The sequence below is a fragment of the Rhinolophus ferrumequinum genome, chromosome 8 (genome assembly GCF_004115265.2).
Source record: "Rhinolophus ferrumequinum isolate MPI-CBG mRhiFer1 chromosome 8, mRhiFer1_v1.p, whole genome shotgun sequence".
In the NCBI taxonomy this organism is placed as follows: domain Eukaryota; kingdom Metazoa; phylum Chordata; class Mammalia; order Chiroptera; family Rhinolophidae; genus Rhinolophus; species Rhinolophus ferrumequinum.
Genome location: NC_046291.1, coordinates 50718593 through 50742653, shown reverse-complemented (window position 1 = coordinate 50742653; position 24061 = coordinate 50718593). Strand labels below are relative to the sequence as shown.

Genomic DNA, 24061 nt, shown 5'->3' with positions numbered 1-24061 from the left:
ACTTCCGGGGTCAAAGGTGACAGCTTCCGGCAGCTAACGCCTGTGCCGGCCACTCTTCTCCCCTTTTCCTTTTCTCTTTGGGTAGCTCTGAAGCCAGGTGAGGGGTGTGCACGGGAGAGGGACTTGCATAGTTGAGGTATAAAGTAGGAAGACTGTGAGTGCGGCGCGGGCTGCAGTTTGAACGCCCGGCTGGGGTGCAGAGTGCGGCCTGGGCAGTGGCGCTTCTGCAAAAGGTGTTTGAAGTTTGAGCCCTTTACTCTGTGAATTCTGGCTCGAGTAACGTATTCTTTTCTGTACTGATTTTCCTATCTGTGTTATGAAAATAGTAATTTTCTATGTAGCCGGTTTGTGAGGATGTTTCTGAAAGCAGTTGGTGAACTAAAGCACATAGAATAGAATGTCAGCTCTAAAAGAGCGAGGACTGTTTTGTTAATAGCTGTACGGTCCCTGGACCAGAAAGATATTCAATAAACATTTACTGAATGATAAATACACACTAGGTGTTAGTCTTCGCTTTAGAAATGGGCTAGGTGCCTTCGTGACCAGGCTACATGTTTCCTTAGCTTCCTCTGGCACGCAGGTTAGACAGCTCAGATCCCCTAGTGCAGCTTGATGACCCTTGAGAATCCAGGGTTTTGCGTGGACGTGAGTGCTACGGCTACAGGGTATCCATCAACCAAGTCCTTTTGAGTGTGTGCGATGTCTTTTTTGAGAAATTTACTCGTCTGCCAAATGATAACAATAACAGCTTTCATTTGAGTGTCTTCTATGGTCTATGCACTGTGAAAACACTTTACACATTGTTTTACTAAATTCTCATGACAACTCTATGAGATGCTTAACCAGTGATGCTAGAGAGTGCTTAAATAGCCTGCCGAGGTTATGCAGTGGTAGAACTAACTTTGGAACTCAAATAGAAGGCGATACAGGAAATAAAGGTTGAAATACACACGAAATAAACAGAAGCCAATGGTGACCTCTCATTCCATCACTGAGGAAAAGAGAAAAACTTTCAGGAGTTTCAGGCTGAAGTTGTTCCTTATTTGAATCATTTTGTTTTCTTTTGAATGAAACATTAGATTTAAGTTTTGTTTTTAAGATGACTGCATAAAACCATTTTAAGTTTGGGCATTATAAAGGAAACTAAAGTTCATTCTGGAAGCAACATGAAAAGCATGAGACACTTAGGTGTTCTGCTAAAATTTTAAATTTAAGATTTTTCTGAATTATAAATGAAGACATAATCTTGATATCATATTCTACAATCAGGATTTACAAGTTACGTACGTGAACTACCTCCTAGAAATACCAACAATTTGAAATTATATTGACTTTTTTTGTATTTGTCTGATTCAGTAAGTCTGTTTCAAAATGTCAGTCTTACATTATTAAAATCTGTGTGTAGTCTTCTTCAGCTTAAAGGAGACCCTTTCTTTCTTCCTTTGAGGAAAGACTGGGTACGTAGTACTGGGACTTTTCTATAAGTCCCAGTGATGAGAATATAGATTAATAAGACATACTTTCAGCCCTCAAGGATCTCACAGTCCAGTAAGGAGACTATATTTATAAATATAGTCCTGTTTACAACAGGACAAGGGATAGGATTCCCAAATATGGAAATAGTCAAAGCTGACTTATGGAAGACTTCAGGAAAAAAAGATCTTAGAGGGTAAATTTGACCTATAGACTAGAAGGTACTTGTCATTGCCATTTTCTTACTAATTCTTACAGTACAAGATTCATTTCTAAGTCATTTTCTTACTGATATTTATACTACAGTATATGAAGTTTAAAACTTGAACAGCTTTTATTAGATTTGGCAGTAATATCCCTTGGTCATCAAGTAAAACTCTGTTTTGTATATACTTAAAACTTTTTTCTCTTTATTTTGAATCTTTTGTATGGTTTTCAGTTTTAAAAAAATGGAACCTTGTTCCTGTGACACTTTTGTGGCACTACCTCCAGCAACAGTTGAAAATAGGATTATTTTTGGGAAAAATTCAGATAGACTCTGTGATGAAGTACAAGAGGTAGTTTATTTTCCTGCTACAGTTCATGATAACCTGAGAGAACGTCTCAAGGTAGGTGAAATACATGTTAGCAATATGTTTCTTTAAAAATATCATAAACCGTTATTTCTATTATTAATAAACTATTTGGCAGAGATTATAGAAGTTAAAAATTCAAGAATTTAAGTTTGAAAAATAATTTGAATAAGAACTGGACTTCTGTTCTTTTATTTCTATGATATGGAGGAGGCTGAAATAACAATAACAATAATTGTTGATTCTTTGATCTAATATTTGAAAATTTACCATATGTAAGCATGTTAAATAGGGCAGGGATTTAAATCCTGCTGTCAAGCTTAGATTCTAGTAGAGGAATAGGATGTGTATGCAACTAAACCCATTCTAAAGTAGGATGGTTTAAATGCTAAATTTAAGAGCAGCAAGCTGTGGTGAAGGAACAATTAATTCAGACTAGGCATAAAGGAAGGCTTCATGAGGACTTGAGGTTTCTGCTGAAGTTTGATGGACAGAAAGGATCCTGATTGGTGTAGAATAGGAAAAGTCATTCCAGACTCTGGACTACCAGTTTTATTATCTGGGAATAAAAGTTTTGTTGGGCCTAGAGATTACACTATCAACATGCTTTTTATGCAGTCATTTGATAGAATACACGTTAATTAAAGGATCCTTTAAATTTTTTATTAAAAAAAAATCCATTTAACCTGGAACTTAAAATAGAAGTTTCACATTATGCTTTAATTGCTAACATTTTTTTTTTTTTTTAGGTTTCATTTCATTGATATTCTGATACTAAAATGTGTTAAATTGTAGGTGTTTTCTTTTTTTCTTTTGCTGAGACTTCATCTTGGATCCATTTCCGCTTTTATCTCCTCATATTTAAATCTAGCCTATCCTGTAAACCAGTGGTTCTCCTTCTTTTCATTGCTGTGGACATACCAGATAGGTGACTTCCGCATATGACATGGGCTTCTATGGCAATACCCTGCCGTTAAGGGCTACCGTATGGGACTTACATCACTAACCAAGAAACACTGGACATTGAGATTGAGAACTGCTTCTTTAAGCTTCAGCTCACATGCATCTTCCTCTACAAAATGTTTGAAGATTTCACAACTAGAAACCATCTCTCTCCTGAGCTTCCATTAATTCCTTATCTTCACTTTTCTTCATGGCCTTTCTACTTTATATTTTGTTGTATCTTGTTAATGTACAAGTCTTAGTTTCTTGAAAGTGAGATCTGTATCCGATTCATCTTTGTAACATTTCTTAGCTGGGTGCTTTATAATAGGAGATGCTCAGCAAGTATTTGAATGAATAAATGCTTTAGGGTCAATTCTGAATGTGTTTTAAGGGTAATGCCTTTATTATTGAAAATTTCAATTTAGTTATATTTCATTTATCTCTTTCAAAATGAAAATTTCTTCTGATTAATTTTAAGATTCTGGACTTTGATACCTTTTCTGTTTTTGTTTAATGGCTGTTGCTATGACTTCCTTTACAGTGTACTTACATAGAAATTGATCAAGTTCCTGAAACATATGCTGTTGTCCTCAGTCGCCCAGCTTGGTTATGGGGAGCGGAAATGGGAGCCAATGAGCATGGAGTTTGCATTGGGAATGAAGCTGTGTGGGGAAAAGAAGAAATTTGTGATGAAGAGGCGCTACTGGGCATGGACCTTGTCAGGTAATTTTTCTGATATATTTTTGCACTATAGAACTTGTCTGAATTTTAAATTTTGGTGTAACTCTCACATGTTTTATTTTCCTATTTAAAAAATTGTTTTTGGACTTTGCTACTTTGTGTCAAAATGCTTAAAATTACAGGCATGCAATACAAAGACTCAAATATCATTAATTGGGAGAAGGCTAAAAGTTGAAAATTATGATTCGTTGGAAGTACCTAACATATTTTATCAGGCCTTAACTAATTCTCACAGTAACCTCATGGGGTATATATTATTATTCTCATTTTACAGATGAAATACCTGAGGTTCAGAGATAAAGTAACTTGCCAAGAAATTACCAAATTGGAATTTGAACATTGATCTATTTGACTCCAAAAACTTTGTTTTCAATTCCAAACTGACTTCAGAAGGAATAGTTTAGAAGTTACATTTTAGTTCATCTGTTAACTCGAAGGAATTTTTACATGGTGTAAAATTGCTAAATCTCATGTGCATGAAATTATTTAAGCAAAATAATGGAAATTTACTTTACTCTGAGAACTTTAATATTTTTATTTTAGACTTGGCCTTGAAAGAGCTGATACCGCTGAAAAAGCCCTCGATATCATTGTTGATTTATTAGAAAAATATGGCCAGGGTGGAAATTGTTCAGAGGGTGGGATAGTATTTAGCTATCACAACAGTTTCCTGATAGCTGACAGGAATGAAGCCTGGATTCTGGAGACTGCAGGGAAGTACTGGGCGGCAGAAAAAGTACAAGGTATGGCCAGCTTTTCATCATTTGTTTTACAATTAATAAAAACCCCCCTAATTGCAGACATTGCATTTAATTGTCTTTCAAGATTTATAATGCAGTACAATGAAGGCTTGAAAACATTTTAAAGAACAAACAATGCAAGAGCACTATAGAGAACTTTCTTAAAAAAGAGAAAAAAAGGTGGTGCTATCTTTTTCATATATATGACATAAATTTTAAATAACATATTTTCTGTACAGTAGCTCTTGGTTGTTTTATAATGCTTTCCCACTTTTTAATAATCATTTACCATTTCTTTCTCTTTTAACTTTGGGCTGAACTCCAAAATTGTATCGTGTGTAGGTATGGAGGTGAGGAGAGGGGTGCGGTATCTGTGGGTTAGTGGTTGGAAAGAATATATTGTATCAATAGTAAAGTATTAAAATTGATATCATAGTAAAATAACACAATTTGATTGTTTTAGAATACTTCGCTTTTTTTTTCTCACAGTTTCTTTGTGAAACTATTCCTCTTATTTTTCAAGTGAGAAAATCCAGATATGTGAAGTGAATGATTCAAGGCAGTGAGTAAAAGACTTCAAATTTAAGTCTTTTCGTCCTGACTCTCAGTTCAATGCTCTTGCACTAGAGCACTGCCTGGTGCTCAAGCACAGTCCCATACTTGTGTACGTGCCTCCTGGGCCTCCTGGTTTCACTAGGGAGATGAGATACATGTGAAAATATTACATGGTGCATGAATGATACAGACACTGAGATACTGCATACATTTAGAGAAAGGAAAAGTTATTGTGACCTGGAGCAGTACAGAAAGGCTTTATGAAGGTAGCCTCGAGCTTCGGAGGATTTGGACGTAATTTTTCATAATAGGTTATTGCCAGTTGTTTTGATGGACATTTTATTTTATATTTTGCATGTATGTTTACTAATACGTATAATTGAACTTAGACTATTTTTCTTATTGTGATAATTGGCTTGATTGAATAAATGTATTCTTTTGAAAAAGGTGGCCCTACCTAGCCATCCAAAATGAACACGTTCACTGGGTCTAATTATCCAGCTGTAGAGTAACTTTGCCAACTGGTTTCTCTTCCTTTACTCATGAGCCCGAGAACTAAGCAGTTAAACTGTAGGAAATTAGCTGTTAGATAGAAAATTCCTTTTTTCTGTCTTTAATTCTATCATGACTTAAGTCTAACTTTTGTAGTGAGAATGTGGGTAAGTAATATATAAATATATAAATAGTGGGTAAAAGACATGAAGAGATGTTTTATCTAAAGGGATATACAGATGTCAAAAAAAGCACAAGAAATAATGTTCAACATCATTAGCCATTAGGAAAAGGCAAACTAAAATCACAATGAGATATCAGTATAATTCTATCAGAAGGGTGAAAATAAAAAGTGACACCACCAAATGCTGTTGAGAATGTGGAAGTTGGATCACTGATACTGTAAGAATGTAATTACTCTGGCTAGCAGTTTAAAAAAATTAGTAAACATGGTATTTTGCATTGCATGGCAATTGCAATAATGTGCATTTATCCCAGAGAAATAAAAATTTACATTCACACAAGAACCCATGCCTGAATATTTATAGCAGCCTTTTCCATAATAGCCCAAAACTGGAAGCAACCCAGATGTTCTTTAACTTGTGAATGGCTAAACATACTATAGTACATACATACTATGGAATACTACTCAGCAATAAAAAAGAATGAACTATTGATACATATAATAACCTGAATGAGTCTTTAGAAAATTATACAGAATGAAAAAAGCCAAAAGATTACATGCTGTATAATTCTATTTATATAACATTCTTAAGTGACAATTATAGAAATGGATAACAGATTCTAGTGGTTGCCTGGGGTTAATGAGGAGATGGGGGTTGGAGATAAGTGAGTATGACTTATAAAAGGACAACTTGTGAAGGAGTGATCCTTGTGGTGGCGAAAATATTGTGCATCTTGACTGTATTAATATCAGTATTCTGCTTGTGATAGTATACAGTATGTTACCATTGAGGTAACCGGGTAAAGGATACACAGGATATCTCCATTACTTCTTTTAACTGCGTGTGAATCTATACTTATCCCAAATAAAACAATTAATTTAAAAAGTAATTCATCTTCCTGAATACATAATAGATGCTTATAGTACACAACTTAGAAGTCTCTATTTACATTTGCATAGTGATTAAGAATCATAATGTACAGACAGCTACATTATGTTAACTATGACTTTTCTTCTCCCTCTCCCTCTTCTCTGAAAAATAGAGGGAGTTCGTAATATTTCTAATCAGCTTTCTATAACAACCAAGATTGATCGGGAACACCCAGACATGAGAAACTACGCTAAGCAGAAAGGCTGGTGGGATGGTAAAAAGGAGTTTGATTTTACGGCAACATACTCCTATATTGACACAGCCAAGATGATGATTTCATCAGGCAGATTCTGTGAAGGCTACAAGCTTCTGAATAAACACAAAGGTAATGTAATCATTTAAATAATACCCAAATGAAAACTATGTTTTTTGAGGAATTATTCTTAGTAAAGATGTAGTTTTATTTAAACTAAAAACATTATGATATTGTAAGCTATTTTTTGAGCTGAGTGATATACTGTTTAACTGTGAGAGGGTAAGGATTCTTTTTGAAGGACAAGTTCAGATTTGTAATCCTCAGACCCTTTTTCCAGTTCTTACTGATATTCATTTTTTTTTCTCTGTCAAATTATTATTATTATTTTTTTTAATTTATTTTTAATTTATTGGGGTGACAATTGTTAGTAGAATTACATAGATTTCAGGTGTGCAATTCTGTATCACATCATCCATAAGTCACACTGTGTGTTCACCACCCAGAGTCAGCTCCCCTTCCATCACCATACATTTGATCCCCCTCACCCTCATCCCCCACCCCCCAACCCCCTTATGCTCTGGTAACCACCAAATTACGTTCCCCAGATTAATTTTCAAACCCCGTGGCCATCCTGTGGTCACCGACTGCCCTCCAATCCCCTCACCCTCCCCCCACCCCCCACCCCTCCCGCCCATCTAGCAACCCTCAGTTTTTCCTCATTGTCTCCCAAACTGTTCGGATCTAGAGAACATTATGTTAAGTGAAATAAGTCAGACAGAGAAAGATAAGTACCATATGATCTCACTTATTTGCGGATTCTAAAGAAAAGAATAAGTGAATGAACTAATCTGATATTCTTAAAACCAAATTGAGATTACTTTTCTCAGAGTTCATTGGCACATGGAGACAGAGATCATTTATCTTTTGATAGTACCATTGTTGGTTATTTTTTAATTACAAAAGTTATAGCTACACTAGTCAAAAAGACGAACTGAGCAGAGTAAGAATTTCCATTATCCACTCCAAAACTCGAAAAATGCTGAATAAAATATTTAAACATTAAAGACATATATAGCTAGGTTCTAACACAAGAGGAGGAAATGACTAGGTACTAAAAATGAAGAGACCCATAGTGTTAGCAAGATTTGAGGTGTCTCCTTCCCACGTAGTCTTCATCCTCTCTGTGTCAAAGGGGGATTCTGGACCAGATAAAAGCTTTAGAGGCTAGTTTTAACATCCATGTAAACGTAGGTGTCTGAGTGAAAGACCCATTTGGGTAGCAGGAACTAGGTTGTTTACCAAGATTATAGTTACTGTGCTCTCTGCCCAGAGTCCTAGCTGGAATTCAGCTGTCTGTTGTCTCAGGTGTTGGGTCAATACAATCTCAGTGAGAGATTGAACTCTGAGCTACGTATACTTTGTAGGCTCAGCTGGGGCTACCTGTGCTGTTCTGAGAAACCAGTTTGGAACCAGTTAACCACACAGGATCCCAGCATATTTGTATGTCTATACCCACTATGAGAATATTTGATGTGACAAATATTTAGATTTTACTCAAACTTTCCATCCAAATGGTAAGTGTGCTATAATGAATCTACATGTAACTGCCATTGAAAATATTTAGGTTACATGGGCATTCAGATGAAAGGTTATAGTTTCTACTGTTATGTTCTCAAGTTAACTGATGTTTTCTTCTGCATTATCTAACATGCTGTTAATTTCATCTAGTGATATTTTCATTTCAGATATTGTAGTTTTCACTTCTACATGTTTCATTTGGTTCTTTTTATATACAGTGTACACTGTATCTCCCATTTCTCTATTCATTACCTTTATGTTTTTCTTTAAATCCTTCAGCATATTCAGCATGTTTATTACAGCTGTTTTAGCATAATAGGAATCTGATTCTTCTGGGATGTCCACTGAATGCCCTGTGTATTAAACGAAGATCTCTCTACTCCAGCTGGTGGGAACTCAATAGATTCCCAGCACTGTGTTAGATCTATGAACTTTTTTTACTCGTAGTTCCTGGTAATTGCTCTAGCCTTAAAAATTGTTCTTTGGCCTGTGGATTTTCACTGTGTGTGTGTGTGTGTGTGTGTGTGTGTGCAAATTGTTATTCAGCCAAAGGCTGAAGGGTACCATTGTACACATTTCTGGAACTTTTTCTTTGAGTAGCTCCTTCATCTCTGGTATTCTGCTCTGCAAATTCTAGTCACCCTCATCTCCCTGAACTTTGACTGTTTCCTCAACTTAGAGCGATCTTTGGGCTCTGTCTATGTTCCCCCTCCCTGCACTGTGCTCTGAAAGCTGCCCCCCAACAACACCGAGCTTCTGGAGTCAGCGTGATGGTAGGGCTTACCCTCTTTGTTTCCTCTCTCTTGGGTTCATAATCTTACTCTCCTTGTTGTCCAGTGTTCAAAACCCGTTTTCTATATTTTGCATAGTTTTCTGTTCTTTTTTTTTACAGTAGGATGGTAATTCTGGTCCCTGTTCTTTCATGTTCGGAAGTAGAAGTCCTATTTACATTATAGTGTTTTGGGTTTTTATTTGCAATATAGATGAGAAATGCAATTATTATCCAATAAAATACATTATTATTGTGAACTGTACATAAATACAACTACTATAAGTTCATAGAGAGTTAAATAAATAGGTAATCAGTATTTTATATTCTATCTATTATGTAGACATTCTTGGTATATTGTGATGTAGGTTTTAAACATGTTTTAGTAATATTTGGGGACATTGAGTTTTTAAATATAGGCTAGGGATACATGATTATTTTTCCCATGTAAAATAATGGACTCTAGACTCCAGTTATTCAGTGTTTTCCCAGATATTTTAGATTCAGGTAAGGAGGGTTTATGCATATGTATTATAGTAACCAACCATCTGGAGGCCTGTATTACCTGTGTGGCCTGCCAGGATTTTCCCAGAAGAGAATTCCCACTGAAGATGATTTCACAGAAAAAAATTATAAACACATGAGCAAATTCAGTACTAAGAGCGAAATAATTCATAGACCTAACAAATGTAGGAAATTCCAATGCAAGGGACAGTTAGAGCTAACTGAAGCTATTTGATAATATTAAGGAATTATTAAAAAGCTCAGGTGTGATCATTGTATTTCTTTTCTGACACTTTTATGCACATAACTTTTCTTTAGCAATATATAATGTAGATCATTCTATTTTAATACATACAGAACTTTCTGTTTTTAAACAGCTGCATAGAATTCTATTATTTTGATATCTTGTTTATTTCCATATGTTGTATTTTAATCATTACAAAGATTGATTGTATAAATAATACTTGAGTTAAAAAAGTCCTTGTTATTTAAGTTGTTTTTAGTTTTTCATTTGAAATTTGTAGCTTATATGTAATGCTTATAGCTTATTTATAGTCACATCCATGCTTATTTTCCTAGAATGAGTTTCTAGAGATAGACTGTGGGGTCAGAGAATATGCATGTTTTAAGGCTTTTGAAACACGAAACAACCACCAGTATTTACAGTGCTTTTCTTCTTGGCAATAAACTTAAAGTTTCAATAAAATTAGCAGGCCTTCTTAAAAAATGAAAAACAACAACATATAATTAAAATGGAGAGGAAAATGCCAAGAATCCTAAGGTTTAGGTAATTTGACAAAATGAAGACAAAATAGAAACAATTACAAATTAATTAGTCACTGCATCATAATAATTAATTCTTTTTTATTTAACTACAAAATAACTGAATAATATATTTGAAATGCATACGTGATTATAGTAGTAGATGCAGCTGACATGAAACTTCTTTTTCCCCCAAGTGTGAAGTACAGTTCACCCAGCTTTCTGTGCTTTGCCAAAAGAATAAGTGTCTTTCCAGAACTTTTATAGAAAATTGACTTCTAATACATTATGGTTAATTTTTCCTATGATTTTTCTAGATGGAAGAACTTACCTCCCTTCTTTCCAACTATCCCTGTGCTGCACGTATATCCAAATTGTATATATATTCATTCATGTATTTTAAATAACTAGTTTAAATTGCAGTGCAATTGCACCCTATGTTTTGCATTCATTTAAGTGAATCCTGCAGTCTCAGTACTTATTCAGTGCTTGCTAGTGGATTACTTAGCTGTCCTACTCAAGGGATCATGTAAATCCTCCTTTCATGTTTAGAATTGTAGGTTTTGAATACAGAAAACATTTTCATAATACCTGTATTATTGTAGTGTTATGGTTCTGACACTGTTTTCATTAAAACTTGCCATCTATAGGAATTTAGATTTGAATCATTTAAAAATCTCACTATGTCGGTGCAGAAGCTAATGTGTCTGATAGATAGGTGTGGATGGTAGGCTACTGCTTTATTGTTTAGTTTTAATAGTAAAGCCTGTTTTCAGGTGCACCTTTTTTTCTTCCTGCATTTTTTCTTTCAAAATTAACAGAAAGATATTGCTCTTGTAACAAGTTATTTATAAATTATTTTTCTTGAATTTGAAGTCATAGCTATACTATGGAGAAACTAGAAATTTGCTATTAACATAAAACATTTGGTAGCTTGCATGTTTTATTGAAGGTGGAACATTAGATTATTTTATATGAAAGTCAATTTTATTTTAACAATTTGGGTACAGACTTGCTGTACTTTTTTAATGATTCCCATATATCATGGAAATAGGGGAAACTCTTGCTTTTCATGCTTTCTTTGTCTTTGTGAGTTATTTCATTTTTTAATTCCTTTATTATCATTGTGATAGAGTTTTGGGAGACAGGAAACAAATACCTGTGGTCAACCAGCTATGAAAGTTATTTTGTTCTTTAGATATCATTTTAATGCAATAATTAAAACTTTCTATATAAAGTATCTGAAAATATCTTACCTGATGGCAAGCCTGTGTGTTTTTTTTAACTGTACTTGGGTCTGCTATGTTCATTACTGTTATAGGCAAACCTCGGAGATACTACAACAGGTTTGCTTCCAAACCACCACAACACAGTGAATGTTGCAATAAACCGAGTCACAGATTTTTGCACATAAAAGTTGTGTTTACATTATACTGTAGTCTATTAAGTGTGCAATAGCATTATGTCTAAAAAAAAAAATGCCCATACCTTAATTAAAAATACTTGATTGCTAAAAAATGTGAAATATCATCTGAGCCTTCAGCGAGTTATAATCTTTTTGTTGGCGGTTGCCACACATCTTCAATTTGTAAAAAATGCAATATCTGTGAAGCACAATAAAACAAGGTACACCTGTATTAAGAAACTGATACTACTTGAGGATAAAAAGAGTCTGCTGTATATAGTAAATGGGAGTCTTAATAGTGGAGAGGTTAAAAGCACAGAGCTAGACTTGAGTTTTTGGTTATGAAACAGTAGCTACCTAGTATTAGACTAACCTCCCCTCAAGAATAACTATAAAAACTGGAGGAATAAAACAGTTTGAAGGCATGAGTGAACACCCAAAACAGTTAGGATATGAGGGGCCTACATCCAAGAGATTGAGAAATGGCTGTCTACACTTTGAGAAAAGCCTGACCTGTATGTCACAATTTCTTCTTAAAACAATTGTTGACTTCTAAGCATCATGTATGCAGGATGAAACACTGAGAAATCAAGCAGAAGGCAGTTGGTAAAGTGATCTCAGATAGAAGCAAGGAAGAGCAACCGAAACAGTAAATACATGGATAAAACCCAGTGAATATTGACCATTTAATAATAATTGTGTGACCAATGGCCACAGCTACAGTGCATGGATTTTGTGTAGTACTGAATACTACGCTTCCCACAGGCTGCTCCTGGCTGAAAGCGGCAGACAGACTAAGGCAGGCCCATGACTGGGATGCATGGGACTCCTCGGATGGCTGACTTTGGGTCAAGGAGTCCTGATGGCCTCGCCACGCTTTTCTTAGATGGTATGGCAGTCTAGGAAATTTCCCCGCTGCCTTTATTCCTTCTCTACTAAACCCAGGTTCAGACTTGTTTCACAGTTTCTCTCACAGGCATTCCCCCTGATAAAATCCTTATACATTTAATCCCATGTTGTAGCATTTGCTTCTCAGAAGACCCAGATGAACACAGTAGAATTAAATGTATGAGAATAGCAGAGAAGACAGGAGGCAGTAATTGGAGTGAAGGCATTGTAAGATCCTTGCATTAACTGATAAGTGGTGAAGAACTAATTTAAGGCAGACTGTAGTCAGTCAAGAAATTAATAAAATAATAAAAGAATATATAAAGAATAAGCTAATAGCATAGAAATATAATAATAAATACTTGAAAAATTCAAAAGATAGCAAGAAAGGAGAAAAGGGGACAAAGTATAGCTGGAATAAATAGAAAACTAATAATAAAATTGTTGATTTTGTTTTATGTGGAATTTTTCTTATATGGTTTCTAGCACTGATGTCATGCTTTCAGAAAGGTCATTTTCAGTGCACCAGAAATGATTAGTGACATCTTATATTTATAGTTTTATTTTGTAAATTAAAATTTTAATTCTCTGGACTTATTCTAAAATAATGTATGAATTAGGACTCAGCTTTTTTCCCCCCACCCCTCAAATAATTTGTCAGTGATCTCAGTACCACTTATTAAATGAATTATCTTTGCTGAATTGAAATGCCAAACATTTTATCAATATAAATGCCTAAGTAAACCCAAGTGTAAATTACTGAATTTTGTCCAGTTTTGTTTAGAACAGTGTAAGTATACATAGTAAGTGCTCATAGCTTGCTTTATGAGCCAAGGAACAATATGAGTGAATTTACAATCCTGCTTTTTAAGATTTTTTATTAAAATATAGCTAACATACAATATTATACTGGTTTCGGGTGTACACCATAGTTAGCCAACATTTATATACGTAAAGAAGTGACCACCATGGTAAGTCCATCAACCATCTGACACTGTTATCACAATATTATTGACTATATTCCCTATGCTATACATTACATCCCCATGACTTACTTGTTCTATATCTGGAAATTTGAATCTCTTTTCCCTTTCATTCCCCTCCCCCTTAAAACTTTTCAATTACAGTTGACATTCAGTATTAGTTTATATTAATTTCAGGTGTATTGCATAGTGGTTAAACATTTATATAATTTGAGAAGTGCTCCCCCGAGTAATCTAGTATACACCTGGTACTATACATAGTTATTACCATAATACTGACTATTCCAATGCTGTACTTTATATCCCCATGGCTATTCTGCAACTACCAACCTGTACCTCTCAATCCCTTCACCCTCTGTCTCCAGCCCCCTCCCATCTATCACCCTGATAAATCTAATACCCATCTGACACTATACACAGTTATTACAATATTATTGACTGTATTCCTTATGCTATGCCCTATATCCCCATGACTACTTTGTAATAACCATTTGCATTTCTTAATCCCTTCCCCTTTTTCACCCACTCCCCCTCTCATCTGGCAACCATTAAAATCTCTGAGTTTCTGTTTTGTTTGTTCATTTATTTTGTTCTTTAGATTCCATATATAGGCGAAACCACATTGCATCTGTCTTTGTCTGACATACTCCACTCTACAATAGTTTTTTTTTTTTAAGTGGTAGCACAAGTACCTCCTTATTACTCTGCTTTTTCAGAATTTTCCTGGTAGTGTTCCTTGAATGTTCATTTTTCCAGATGAATTTTACAATAATTTTTTCAGCTTGTCTCCAAAAAAATCTTTTTGAGGTTTGACTGGAATTGAACCAAAACTGTAGATTATTTTAGGAGAGAATTGACATCTAATGACCTCAGTTTAGTCACATATCAGCTGGTTAATGAAGCAAAAGATTGCAGAGAGCTGTGATGGATGGATGTTAGGAAGGATGTCCATTCTATCTGAGCTTTCAGTCTGATACCCCAAAGTTACAAAGGTTGCATAGGGAAGCAAAAGTAGTCTTAAACATAAAGATAATCCCTGATGCACTATTTATAAAATCAGTCCTCATTCAAACATCTTTCCCTACTTAACGCTACCTTTTCTTTACTGTCAGCACTTTTATTGATCAATTTCTAAATGATTATTAAATATTCAATAACACAATACACAACACAAAATAAAATGGAAACTGAAAGTCTTGTTAAAGAATCAAGATTTCAAGAAGTCCATGAAAGTAATGTTGGATAACTGCTTAAGTCACATACAAAGCCATTGATAGACACATGAAAAATGGGGCAGAGAGACCTATTTAGAACTGAAGAAAAAACTGAGTATAGTATATGACAAATTGCTTCAAAAAATGAATGTTTGACTATTAAAGAACTAACACAGGGACTTGAGAAATTTGATGAAGGCCTCAAATATTTTTGCAGTAAGTATCTTTATGATCATGCTGCAATAATCAAAGTCAAATTCTCTTACCCTTTTGTTGGAAAAATTACACTTGATTCTTTTTTGTTTTATGAATTAGCATGTTAAATTTTTAACCTAAATTTTGTTAACTGTAAGCCTATATAAATTTATTTTTATAATGTTTTTATTTCACTTTAAAGACTCAATCTATCATTTTCTTTCACTATTTACCATGACATTTTGATTCTCATTTTATTAATGTTTGTTTGTTTGTTATTTTTATTTTTGCTTTTGCCTCTTTTAAAATTTTATTTTTAAAAGATTTTCATTAAAATATAGCTAACATACAATATTACTAGTTTCAGGTATACATTATAGTTATTCAACAATACCCACCTGGCACTACACAGAGTTATTACCCCATTATTTTGATTCTCATTTTAAATGTGTTGCTTTAAGTGGCTATTTTCTGGTACCAGTTTTTTTCTGATAAGAATTTCTTGTGTTCATCCAAAAGAAAGCTTTTAAACCTATTCTGAAACTCTTCAGGAAAGATCCTTTTTGAATTGTTAACTGTGGTTACCTCAGTTGAAATTGGATCAGGGGACTTTCACTTCTTTATATTCACAGATCTACATATCTATATCTATATCATTGTCTGTCTGTCTGTCTGCTCATCTCTCTTTCTCTTTGTTGCTTAGAACAGTGCCTGGCATTAAAAGGCTCTCAATAAATATTTATTGAACAAATGAGAGGTAAACAGGGAAAAATCCCATTTTTGTATTTAGAGAATTTATAGATAAAGGAGCAGGAATGCTTACAGATAGAGAGGAAAAGGTCATTTCAGTTAAGCTTAGTAGTAAGTTTTCATTTGAAGGTGTTTTAATTTGATTCAGGAGGAACGGAGAGTCATAAATTTTAGAGAGGAGAATTATGTCATGTGAGAAGGTGTTTTAGCTACTTTTAGAGAACTGCATTGTGTAGGGGTAAGGTTATTCATCTTGTCATGAGGGAGTTAGATCGCAAGCCACATCTTTGACTAGAGCTATGTATAAAAGGAGCAGAAGTGTCTGAAGGCATGATAGGCTTTTTATATTTTTTGTAGAAATGCCTTCCAAATAGGGAATTCTGAGGCTCTCTGTAACCATGGACACGTTGTGTTTGCTAAAGAGATAAAATAGATTATTTTCTATTTTTCTCAAAAAACCTTAAAATGTCACACTTTACATATAAAAGCATAAAACAATACTATCTATTTTCATCACATACAATGAACGTTTAGGTTTTGAAAGTAGTCCAGCAGAATTATGTACAAACAAATTCTATGAACGATTGTGTTTTGTCTCCTTCACTCCCACTCAGATTACAATTCACACTTTCATATAAGAATATTAATTTCAGGCACAGAAATTATTGCAGAAAAAATAATTTGTTATTTTGTAAAGAACATCTTGAATAAATAGTATGGGAAACTAAGCATAATGTTCTCTTAATAGTTGGTTGCCAGAATGGATATACTCAGATTATAGTTACTGATGTTGTCGGCTCATTGTTACCTAAATATACCTTAAAATATTTTGTAAGGACAATGAGATTGTGTATGTTTTTGCATTATTGATTCCTTTTTGTTAGAAAGTTACATAGATTTTTACCTGTTATAATGGTTGTAAGACTTTGTATATTTTATATTAAAAAATATCTTGCAACAGTGGAATATATGTAATCTAACAGTTATGATACAAGGTGTGTTTATAGTCTCTTACTTAATTTATCCCTAGACCAGTATCTCATGTTACATATTATCAGTAGAGAAAGCAGTTTATATTTGCAGGATACCAATCTGCAAATTCATACATATTTGATGGTTTTAAAAATTATTTCCCTAGGAAACATCACTTTTGAAATAATGATGGAAATTCTCCGAGATAAACCAAGTGGCATTAATATGGAGGGAGAATTCCTGACCACTGCTAGCATGGTTTCTATTTTACCTCAAGACTCCAGCCTTCCTTGCATTCACTTCTTTACAGGGACTCCTGATCCTGAGAGGTAAAGTCACAAAATACTATAAACCAGCAAGGGGTCACGAGGGGAGGGTAAAGTCATTATCATGTTGATGATTTTGTCAAGATAAATTTTGTTACACAAATACGAAAATAATTTTTTGATGCATTTTCTGTTCAGGTTTTTTCTGCTATTTCCATATGTGCATAACTGCCATAACTATTCTCATTTTTATGGGAAAAAATGTGAATAGTTTTCTTGTCATCCCTATTCCTTCTTTTCCCAAGTATATTTAACGTGGTCAAGAAAAGAAAGTAGATAGGTTTTCTTGAGCAAATTTCAGTATTACAATATTAGATGATTAACAATAGGATTTATAATAGGATTTAGATGGCCACTTATGTATTCATTTAGAAAATACATCCAGGTAAAACTTGAAATATCAACAGTTCAAGTTTAGTAGGATTTGTATAGACTTTTGATTTAAGTCATTAATGTCTCTCAGAAACCTTTAAGCACGTTGTATTTAGAAATCATCTTATATTCACTATCTCGTAGTGTTACAATCGTTCATGTTATTAAAGATATTTTCCAGAAAATGGAATGGAACCTGTGAAGCCCTTATTAATACTGCTGCTGATTTTCATCCCAAATTCAAATCCTCAATTCATAATATTAAGGATTGTTCTTTCCCTCCAAGTGTGGAGTTTGCAGTAGAAAATGATGAATTAGAATTTCATTTGACAGTATTTACATTCCAGGCCTTTTGTTAGGTCCATGGGAATATAAGGCTAAATAAAGTATGGTCCTTTACCCCAAAGGAGATCCCAGTGTATGTGGGAAGACAGGCATGGCTATAGCCAGCATGACAGGAATGCATTAGTATCTAACAAATTAACAGAAACTTCTAACTAGAGGAAACCCTAGAAGATTTAGAATAATGCTGAATATTTTTATATCCCCACAGGCCAATTTAATAAAATATTTTCTTGTAGATCTGTTTTTAAGCCTTTCATATTTGTACCGAATATTTCACAACTGTTGGACACCACTTCGCCAACATTTGAACTGGAAGATCCAGTTAAAAAGAAGCCACATTTTAAGATTAAGCCTGACAGAAGACACCCACTCTACCAAGAGCATCAACAGGCATTGGAAGCAATAGATAATAAAGAGGTAAGATTAGATTATACCCTCCATTTTATGATTAAGAACAGTTTAAAAATGTGATTTAATCTGTTTTTGAACTTTGGAATTTCAGCTTTCTTTCCTTCCTTCACATACAAATAGGTTTAAAAATACCGTGTTTCCCCGAAAATAAGACTGGGTCTTATATTAATTTTTGCTCCATTAGGGCTTATTTTCAGGGGATGTCTTCTTTTTTCATGTACAACAATCTACATTTATTCAAATACAGTCATGTTATCTTCTTCTGGAACATTGTCATAACGTACTAAATGTGTCCGTCTGAGATTTTAACTGGGGCTTATTTTCGGAGTAGGTCTTATTTTTGGGGAAACACAGTAGTTTAGATGCTTAGACTGTAGTAGAGCTGTATTTTTACCTTTGATTAAAAATAATGGTTAAGAATGTGTTGTGAAGTATGGAGAATATAATCAATAATGTTGTAAAGATCATGTAGGGTTCCGGTGCGCACTGGATTTATCAGGGAGATCACGTCATAGACTGTGTAGAGGCCTGACCAATGTGCTGTACACCTGAAGAGCTGAAGTAGAATAACAGTGAATGTCAACTATAATTTTACATATATATCTGTGTGTGTGTGAGTACACACACACACACACACACACACACACACACACAAATATATATATATATGAAGGTCAGACAATTTAGTTTGCAAACTCATCCTAGGAAAAGTGCTACATACCTCATTGCTGAATATCACTAGGGTCACCTTCAGAATACTCCCCTTGAGAAGCTATGCACCAACGCCAGCGCCTAGTCCACCCTTCAAAGCAATTTTGGAACTCTTTTTCTGGAATGGCCATCAGAGCTGTCATCATATTACCCTTCATGTCCTGAATGCCATCAAAATGTCAGCCTTTCAATTTTCCTTTATCTTCGGGTAAAGAAAGAAGTCATTGGGGGCCAGATCAGGTGAGTAGGGAGGGTGTTCCAATACAGTTACTTGTTTAATGGCTAAAACCTCCCTCACAGACAGTGCCATGTGAGCTGGTGCATTGTCGTTATGCAAGAGCCATGAATTGTTGGCGAAAAGTTCAGGTCGTCTAACTTTTTCATGCAGCCTTTTCAGCACTTCCAAATAGTAAACTTGGTTAACTGTTTGTCCAGTTGGTACAAATCCATAATGAATAATCCCTCTGATATCAAAAAAGGTTAGCAACATTGTTGCAACAAGTTCACAAACTTAATTGTCAGTCCTCGTATTCTCTTCACCTCTCAGGGAAAATGCCGACTGTCCTCCAGCCCTCATTTTGAAGTCACAGAACTCAGTCTGTCCCCTTGTCTCCAATACCCCCCAAGTTACTGTCTCTTTGCTGAAGCCTGGGAATGAAAGTCTATGCACAGGCCCTTTAATAGGATGCCTGGGTTTCCCGCCACCTTCCATCCCATCCACGTGGCTCTATGTTTTTCACACAGCCAGATGTTGTGGGGGCTCCTCTTCCCCGCATCAGTACTCCGGGCTGGGGCAGCTAGTGGGCTGGAGTCCCTTGCTCCACTGGGGGGAACCTTCACAGCCAAGATATCCCTCCTGGTTCTCAACCACCACAGAGGTTTGGGACTCATTTCCCCGTCTCTGCCCCTAGTACCAGTCTTGACGTGGCTTCTTTATATCCTTCTAAAACTTCTGTTTAGCTAGACTTCAGATGATTCTCTAGGTTGATTGTTCTGTAATTTAGTTGTAATTTTAATTTGTAATTTTAATTTGTTCACAGAAGGAGAGAGGCACAGTGTTTACTCAGCCATCTTGGATCTCTAATTTACATTTCTTGATTACTAATGAGGTTGAAATTCTTTTCATGTTTATTGGCCATTAGTATTTCCTTTTGAAAGACTTGTTTATTCTTTTCCTTCGCCTATTTTTCAGTTGCTTCTTGGTTGTTTTTTCTTTTGCCTCAAGGGGGCAAAATAAGTGAATATTGTTTATATCATATTTCAAATTTTTAATCTCAGTTAATTTGACTTTGTCAGACAAAAATTTTAAATTTAGTCAATTATATTTGTTAGTCTTTTCAAGTTATCTCGATTTCATGCTTCAAAAGGCCTGCCTCACCACAAAATAAGTATTTTCTTCCAGTATGTATGTGTGTGTTTGAAAAAATATTTAGTTCTTTAATTCAACTGGAATTTATTTTTGTGTATGCTATCAAGTAGAGATTCTAACTTTGTTTTCTAAAGAGGTGACCAATTATTCCAATACCCTTTATAGACAAAATATATTTTTTTCCTCCATTGATCTGAAATGCAGTTTCTTCAGAAAATATGTCATATTGAAGTCCATGTTAAGGTTAAGAATCTTTGTTTTGTGGAGTTCTGCCCCATAGTGGCTTAAATTTTAAAAATTATGCACACTTTCTAGTAACTTCTTCGTATCTTTTAGTTGCTCTTTCCCTTGAACATTACAGTTTTAGTTTCTTTGTCTAATCTGATAATACTGTTTTAAAATATAGAAGATCCAAATTCATAAAAATATCTCAGCCTCAATTTTCAGCCGCCTTCCCCATACATAAATAATACAAGATTTTCAATTGTCCTGTTAATTGTCTTTTAGGTTTCTTGCTTATAGACTAATCGTACATAATTATTCTTATCTTTTTATATCTAAAAAGTATCTAAAAAATAGCTTAACAATTTGGGGTTAATACATTAACTCAATCTAAAGAAATAATTTTTCTGAAAGAATTTCATTCCTTCCATATCTAAAGAATGGGGGCAGGGGGGTGGCGCGGGGAACCAAACCAGAAGTAGAAACCTGAATGAACAAACCTTGTCTGTAGAGATTGGCTGAGATTTGGTTAGATTTGTTTATGTGTGTGTATGTGTGTTTATTTTTGTTTTTTTAATTGTTTAGGAAAAAGCCAAAACAATGTTGGACAACATGAGGAAATTGGAGAAAAAACTATTCAAAGAGATGGAATCAATCCTTCAAAATAAGCATCTTGATGTGGATAAATGTGTTAATCTTTTTCCTCAGTGTGCAAAAGATGAAATTAGGATTTACAAGTCAAATATTAGTTCTTAATGATCATATAAATGGTCAGCAATCTCCCTCAAAGTCAGAATCAGTCACCTTGGTAAATGATATAACCCTAGTTGTGAACAGATATGATTATTCTTTAATAGCATTCAAGTTATAGCTTGACTGTTAAACTGCATATAATTGCTGAAATGGTGAGAAAAAACATGTTGGAATTGGACACATACATCATGGGAGAACCAGCAGTTAGTTACAGCAGGTACTGACCAGTGTTACTTTGTTTTTAGCTACAATAACTTTTTAAAAATCACAATAATTAAATATTTAATTCTGCATAAAGCATGAAATAATTAAAATAATGCATGGATTTATGTTTATTGTAATTATGTATTGTCCTCAAACAATTTTCTCAATTATAACAAGAAAGCACATTTTTTCATTAGTAATGAAAAATATTCTCACATAATGATTTTTTTTGTGCTTTAGGCAAGTACTAACCACTTTAACAAAATTTTCTAGATTTACACATTGTATTATTACAGTGAATTAATTCTGCAGATGTACTTTTATTAAATTCAAACATGCTCTTTGTCAAGACTTGGCTGACCAGTGAGCCTTTAGCTCTAATTATCTAGCAGTTTTTTGGCCATGCCCCTAATAGGCCTTTATGTTAATATTTTTAGAAGAGCTTGTCTGGGATGTTAGGAAATGGGATAAGGGAACCAAGATCTTAGGAGATACCATTTCTGTGTCTCAAATTGCTTTTTTGAATTTCTGTGTTGCTTTTTCAATTCCTTGAATGTGCCCATTCCTTCATCATGTCTGTACTGAGTACTCTTTGCCTGCACCATTCATTTCATTTGTTCCTCTTTATGTAAGTAGTTAGCTTTATCCTTTACAGTCTTGCTGATACGACTTTCTCAGGGAAGTTCTCCCCACACCACATGGTCAAGTTTCTTGTTACGTATGCTCAGAGCCACATGTAATCCTGATCACAAGTGTAATTATATGCTTAACATCTGTCTCTCACAGTAGAATTGAAGCTTTATAAGGATAGGAACCATATTTGTTTCTACTGTTTTATCCTCAGTGTTCAACATTGTGCCTGGCACAAGCTTTGATACTCAAGCTAGATAAATATTTTGTTAAATGAACATTCAGGTACTGATGGAAAGAATTTACACAGTTCCCTTCTCTACCTGTAAAGTTAAGGAAATTAGGTAGACAATCTATCTGTACAACTTGGTAGCCTTTGGTAAGTCTCAGGTCAATATGTTGCCTTTTTCCTTATTCAAAATGGGAATAACTACCCCAGTAAAGACAAGGATTATTATAAGGACACGTAAATTAATTTATAAAACAGTTTGGGAGCCTTTCATTCTACAAATCCAGTATGGTATTTGGGCTTTGGTACTTTGTGGGTAATTAACGCCTTGTGGTATATTTTAGAAAATTTAAGATTTTTCTTAAATTTCATGTGTTTCTTAAGAGAAAAAACTGTATTAGCTGAAATTAAGCTTTTTTTTTTTTTGGTCAACCTTTAAATGATGTGATTTAATATTTACCATTCTGTAATAAATCTAGGAAATAATCTAATAAACTGAGTTATTTTAGAGAAAGCTAGTTTGTTTGATCTTTGATGAAAACATCATTTTGTATATTAATCTTCAATCAAAAATTTTTCCCCTAGAAATAATTACACAGCCTAGAATTTTGGAAATTTAGTGCCTACTTGTAAAATTTGCCAAAAACAGGTTCTATAGAGTGAATGTAAATTACTTCAGGCTTTTATCATATCAATTGTAGAAATTTATCATCTCTTTTCCTGAAGAATGGTGATAACATTTCTGATCTTGAACTGTATTTCCAACCATCACTCATCACTTGACTACCTATGTCCAGTGGTCTAAAGTAATATATTTTATATGATATGAGATATGAAAGGACAAAAACCAAGAGCTGTATTCTGCTGCATAGAAAACATGTTAAATAACAGTTGTATATTTTTCTTGCTTTTAGAAACTTACTGATCATTAACTGTTATTGTTAAAATGCCAAGCACACTTTACCTTATTCTAAAAATACTGAAGTTTAAGCTCAAACTAGGCATGGGATTATTCACTGAGAACAAAGAACAGTTGATCATGCTGAAGATTAGTAGATTTTAAACAAAATTGGATCAGATAATTTTCCCAGCAGTGACCCTGCATATTAAACATGTGAAAAGGACTCTATTGGTAATGTCATATTGAGTCATTAATAAAAAGTGTTTACTGAGTGCATAATTGGGCAAGGCCCTGTGTTCACAGATCCCATAGGGTAATGAAGAATAGAATAATCTCAGGAGATCCATTTAAGAAAACACTGAAAACTTACATGAAAGACTTCTATGATGGCTTCTGCATTATTCACATTACTCAAAGAAAAGATGTGGCAATGCAAGTTAAAATAGGTATTTTATTGAGAAACTTGCTTTGTCAGTGAAAGAGTAAAAGTTACAAATATTTTCATTTAATAAAATTAGCATATCCTTAATCCTAAAAACATCTCTTAAAAGCCTTCATTATCTGAAACTACAGATCATTCTGACCCAGTGTTTTAATGTCTCCCATGAAAAAAGATGCTGCTGATTCTCTTCGTGCAGATAACAGAACACGTGTAGTATGACTTATTCACAAACACAACAAATTCTCCACTTATGTTTGAGTTGCCTGCATGCATGTGAATTGATTATCTCCATTACTG

At 34.3% G+C, this 24061-nt stretch overlaps 1 protein-coding gene across 2 annotated transcripts; it reads left to right on the top strand.

Annotated features, from left to right (window-relative positions):
- The first annotated feature begins 6 nt into the window (after positions 1-6).
- Positions 7-21809, top strand: SCRN3 (secernin 3). Of its 2 annotated transcripts, none has more exons than XM_033111403.1 (8): positions 7-97; positions 1913-2081; positions 3532-3713; positions 4275-4474; positions 6746-6958; positions 17016-17178; positions 18129-18309; positions 21191-21809. In XM_033111403.1, the coding sequence occupies exons 2-8, from the start codon at positions 1923-1925 to the stop codon at positions 21359-21361; spliced, it is 1269 nt and encodes a 422-aa protein (XP_032967294.1). In that variant the 5' UTR covers positions 7-97; positions 1913-1922; the 3' UTR covers positions 21362-21809. The 2 variants fall into 2 exon arrangements, with proteins under 2 accessions (XP_032967294.1, XP_032967293.1); XM_033111402.1 differs by lacking the exon at positions 7-97 and adding an exon at positions 151-686.
- The last annotated feature ends 2252 nt before the right edge of the window (positions 21810-24061 follow it).

Excerpts from the sequence above, each read along its gene's own strand:
- SCRN3 (XM_033111402.1), top strand. The coding sequence starts at position 613 with ATGACCCTTGAGAATCCAGGGTTTTGCGTGGACGTGAGTGCTACGGCT. Across the intron at positions 6,959-17,015 it reads GCTTCTGAATAAACACAAAG|GAAACATCACTTTTGAAATA; the intron begins GTAATGTAATCA and ends TTATTTCCCTAG. Across the intron at positions 18,310-21,190 it reads AAGCAATAGATAATAAAGAG|GAAAAAGCCAAAACAATGTT; the intron begins GTAAGATTAGAT and ends TTAATTGTTTAG.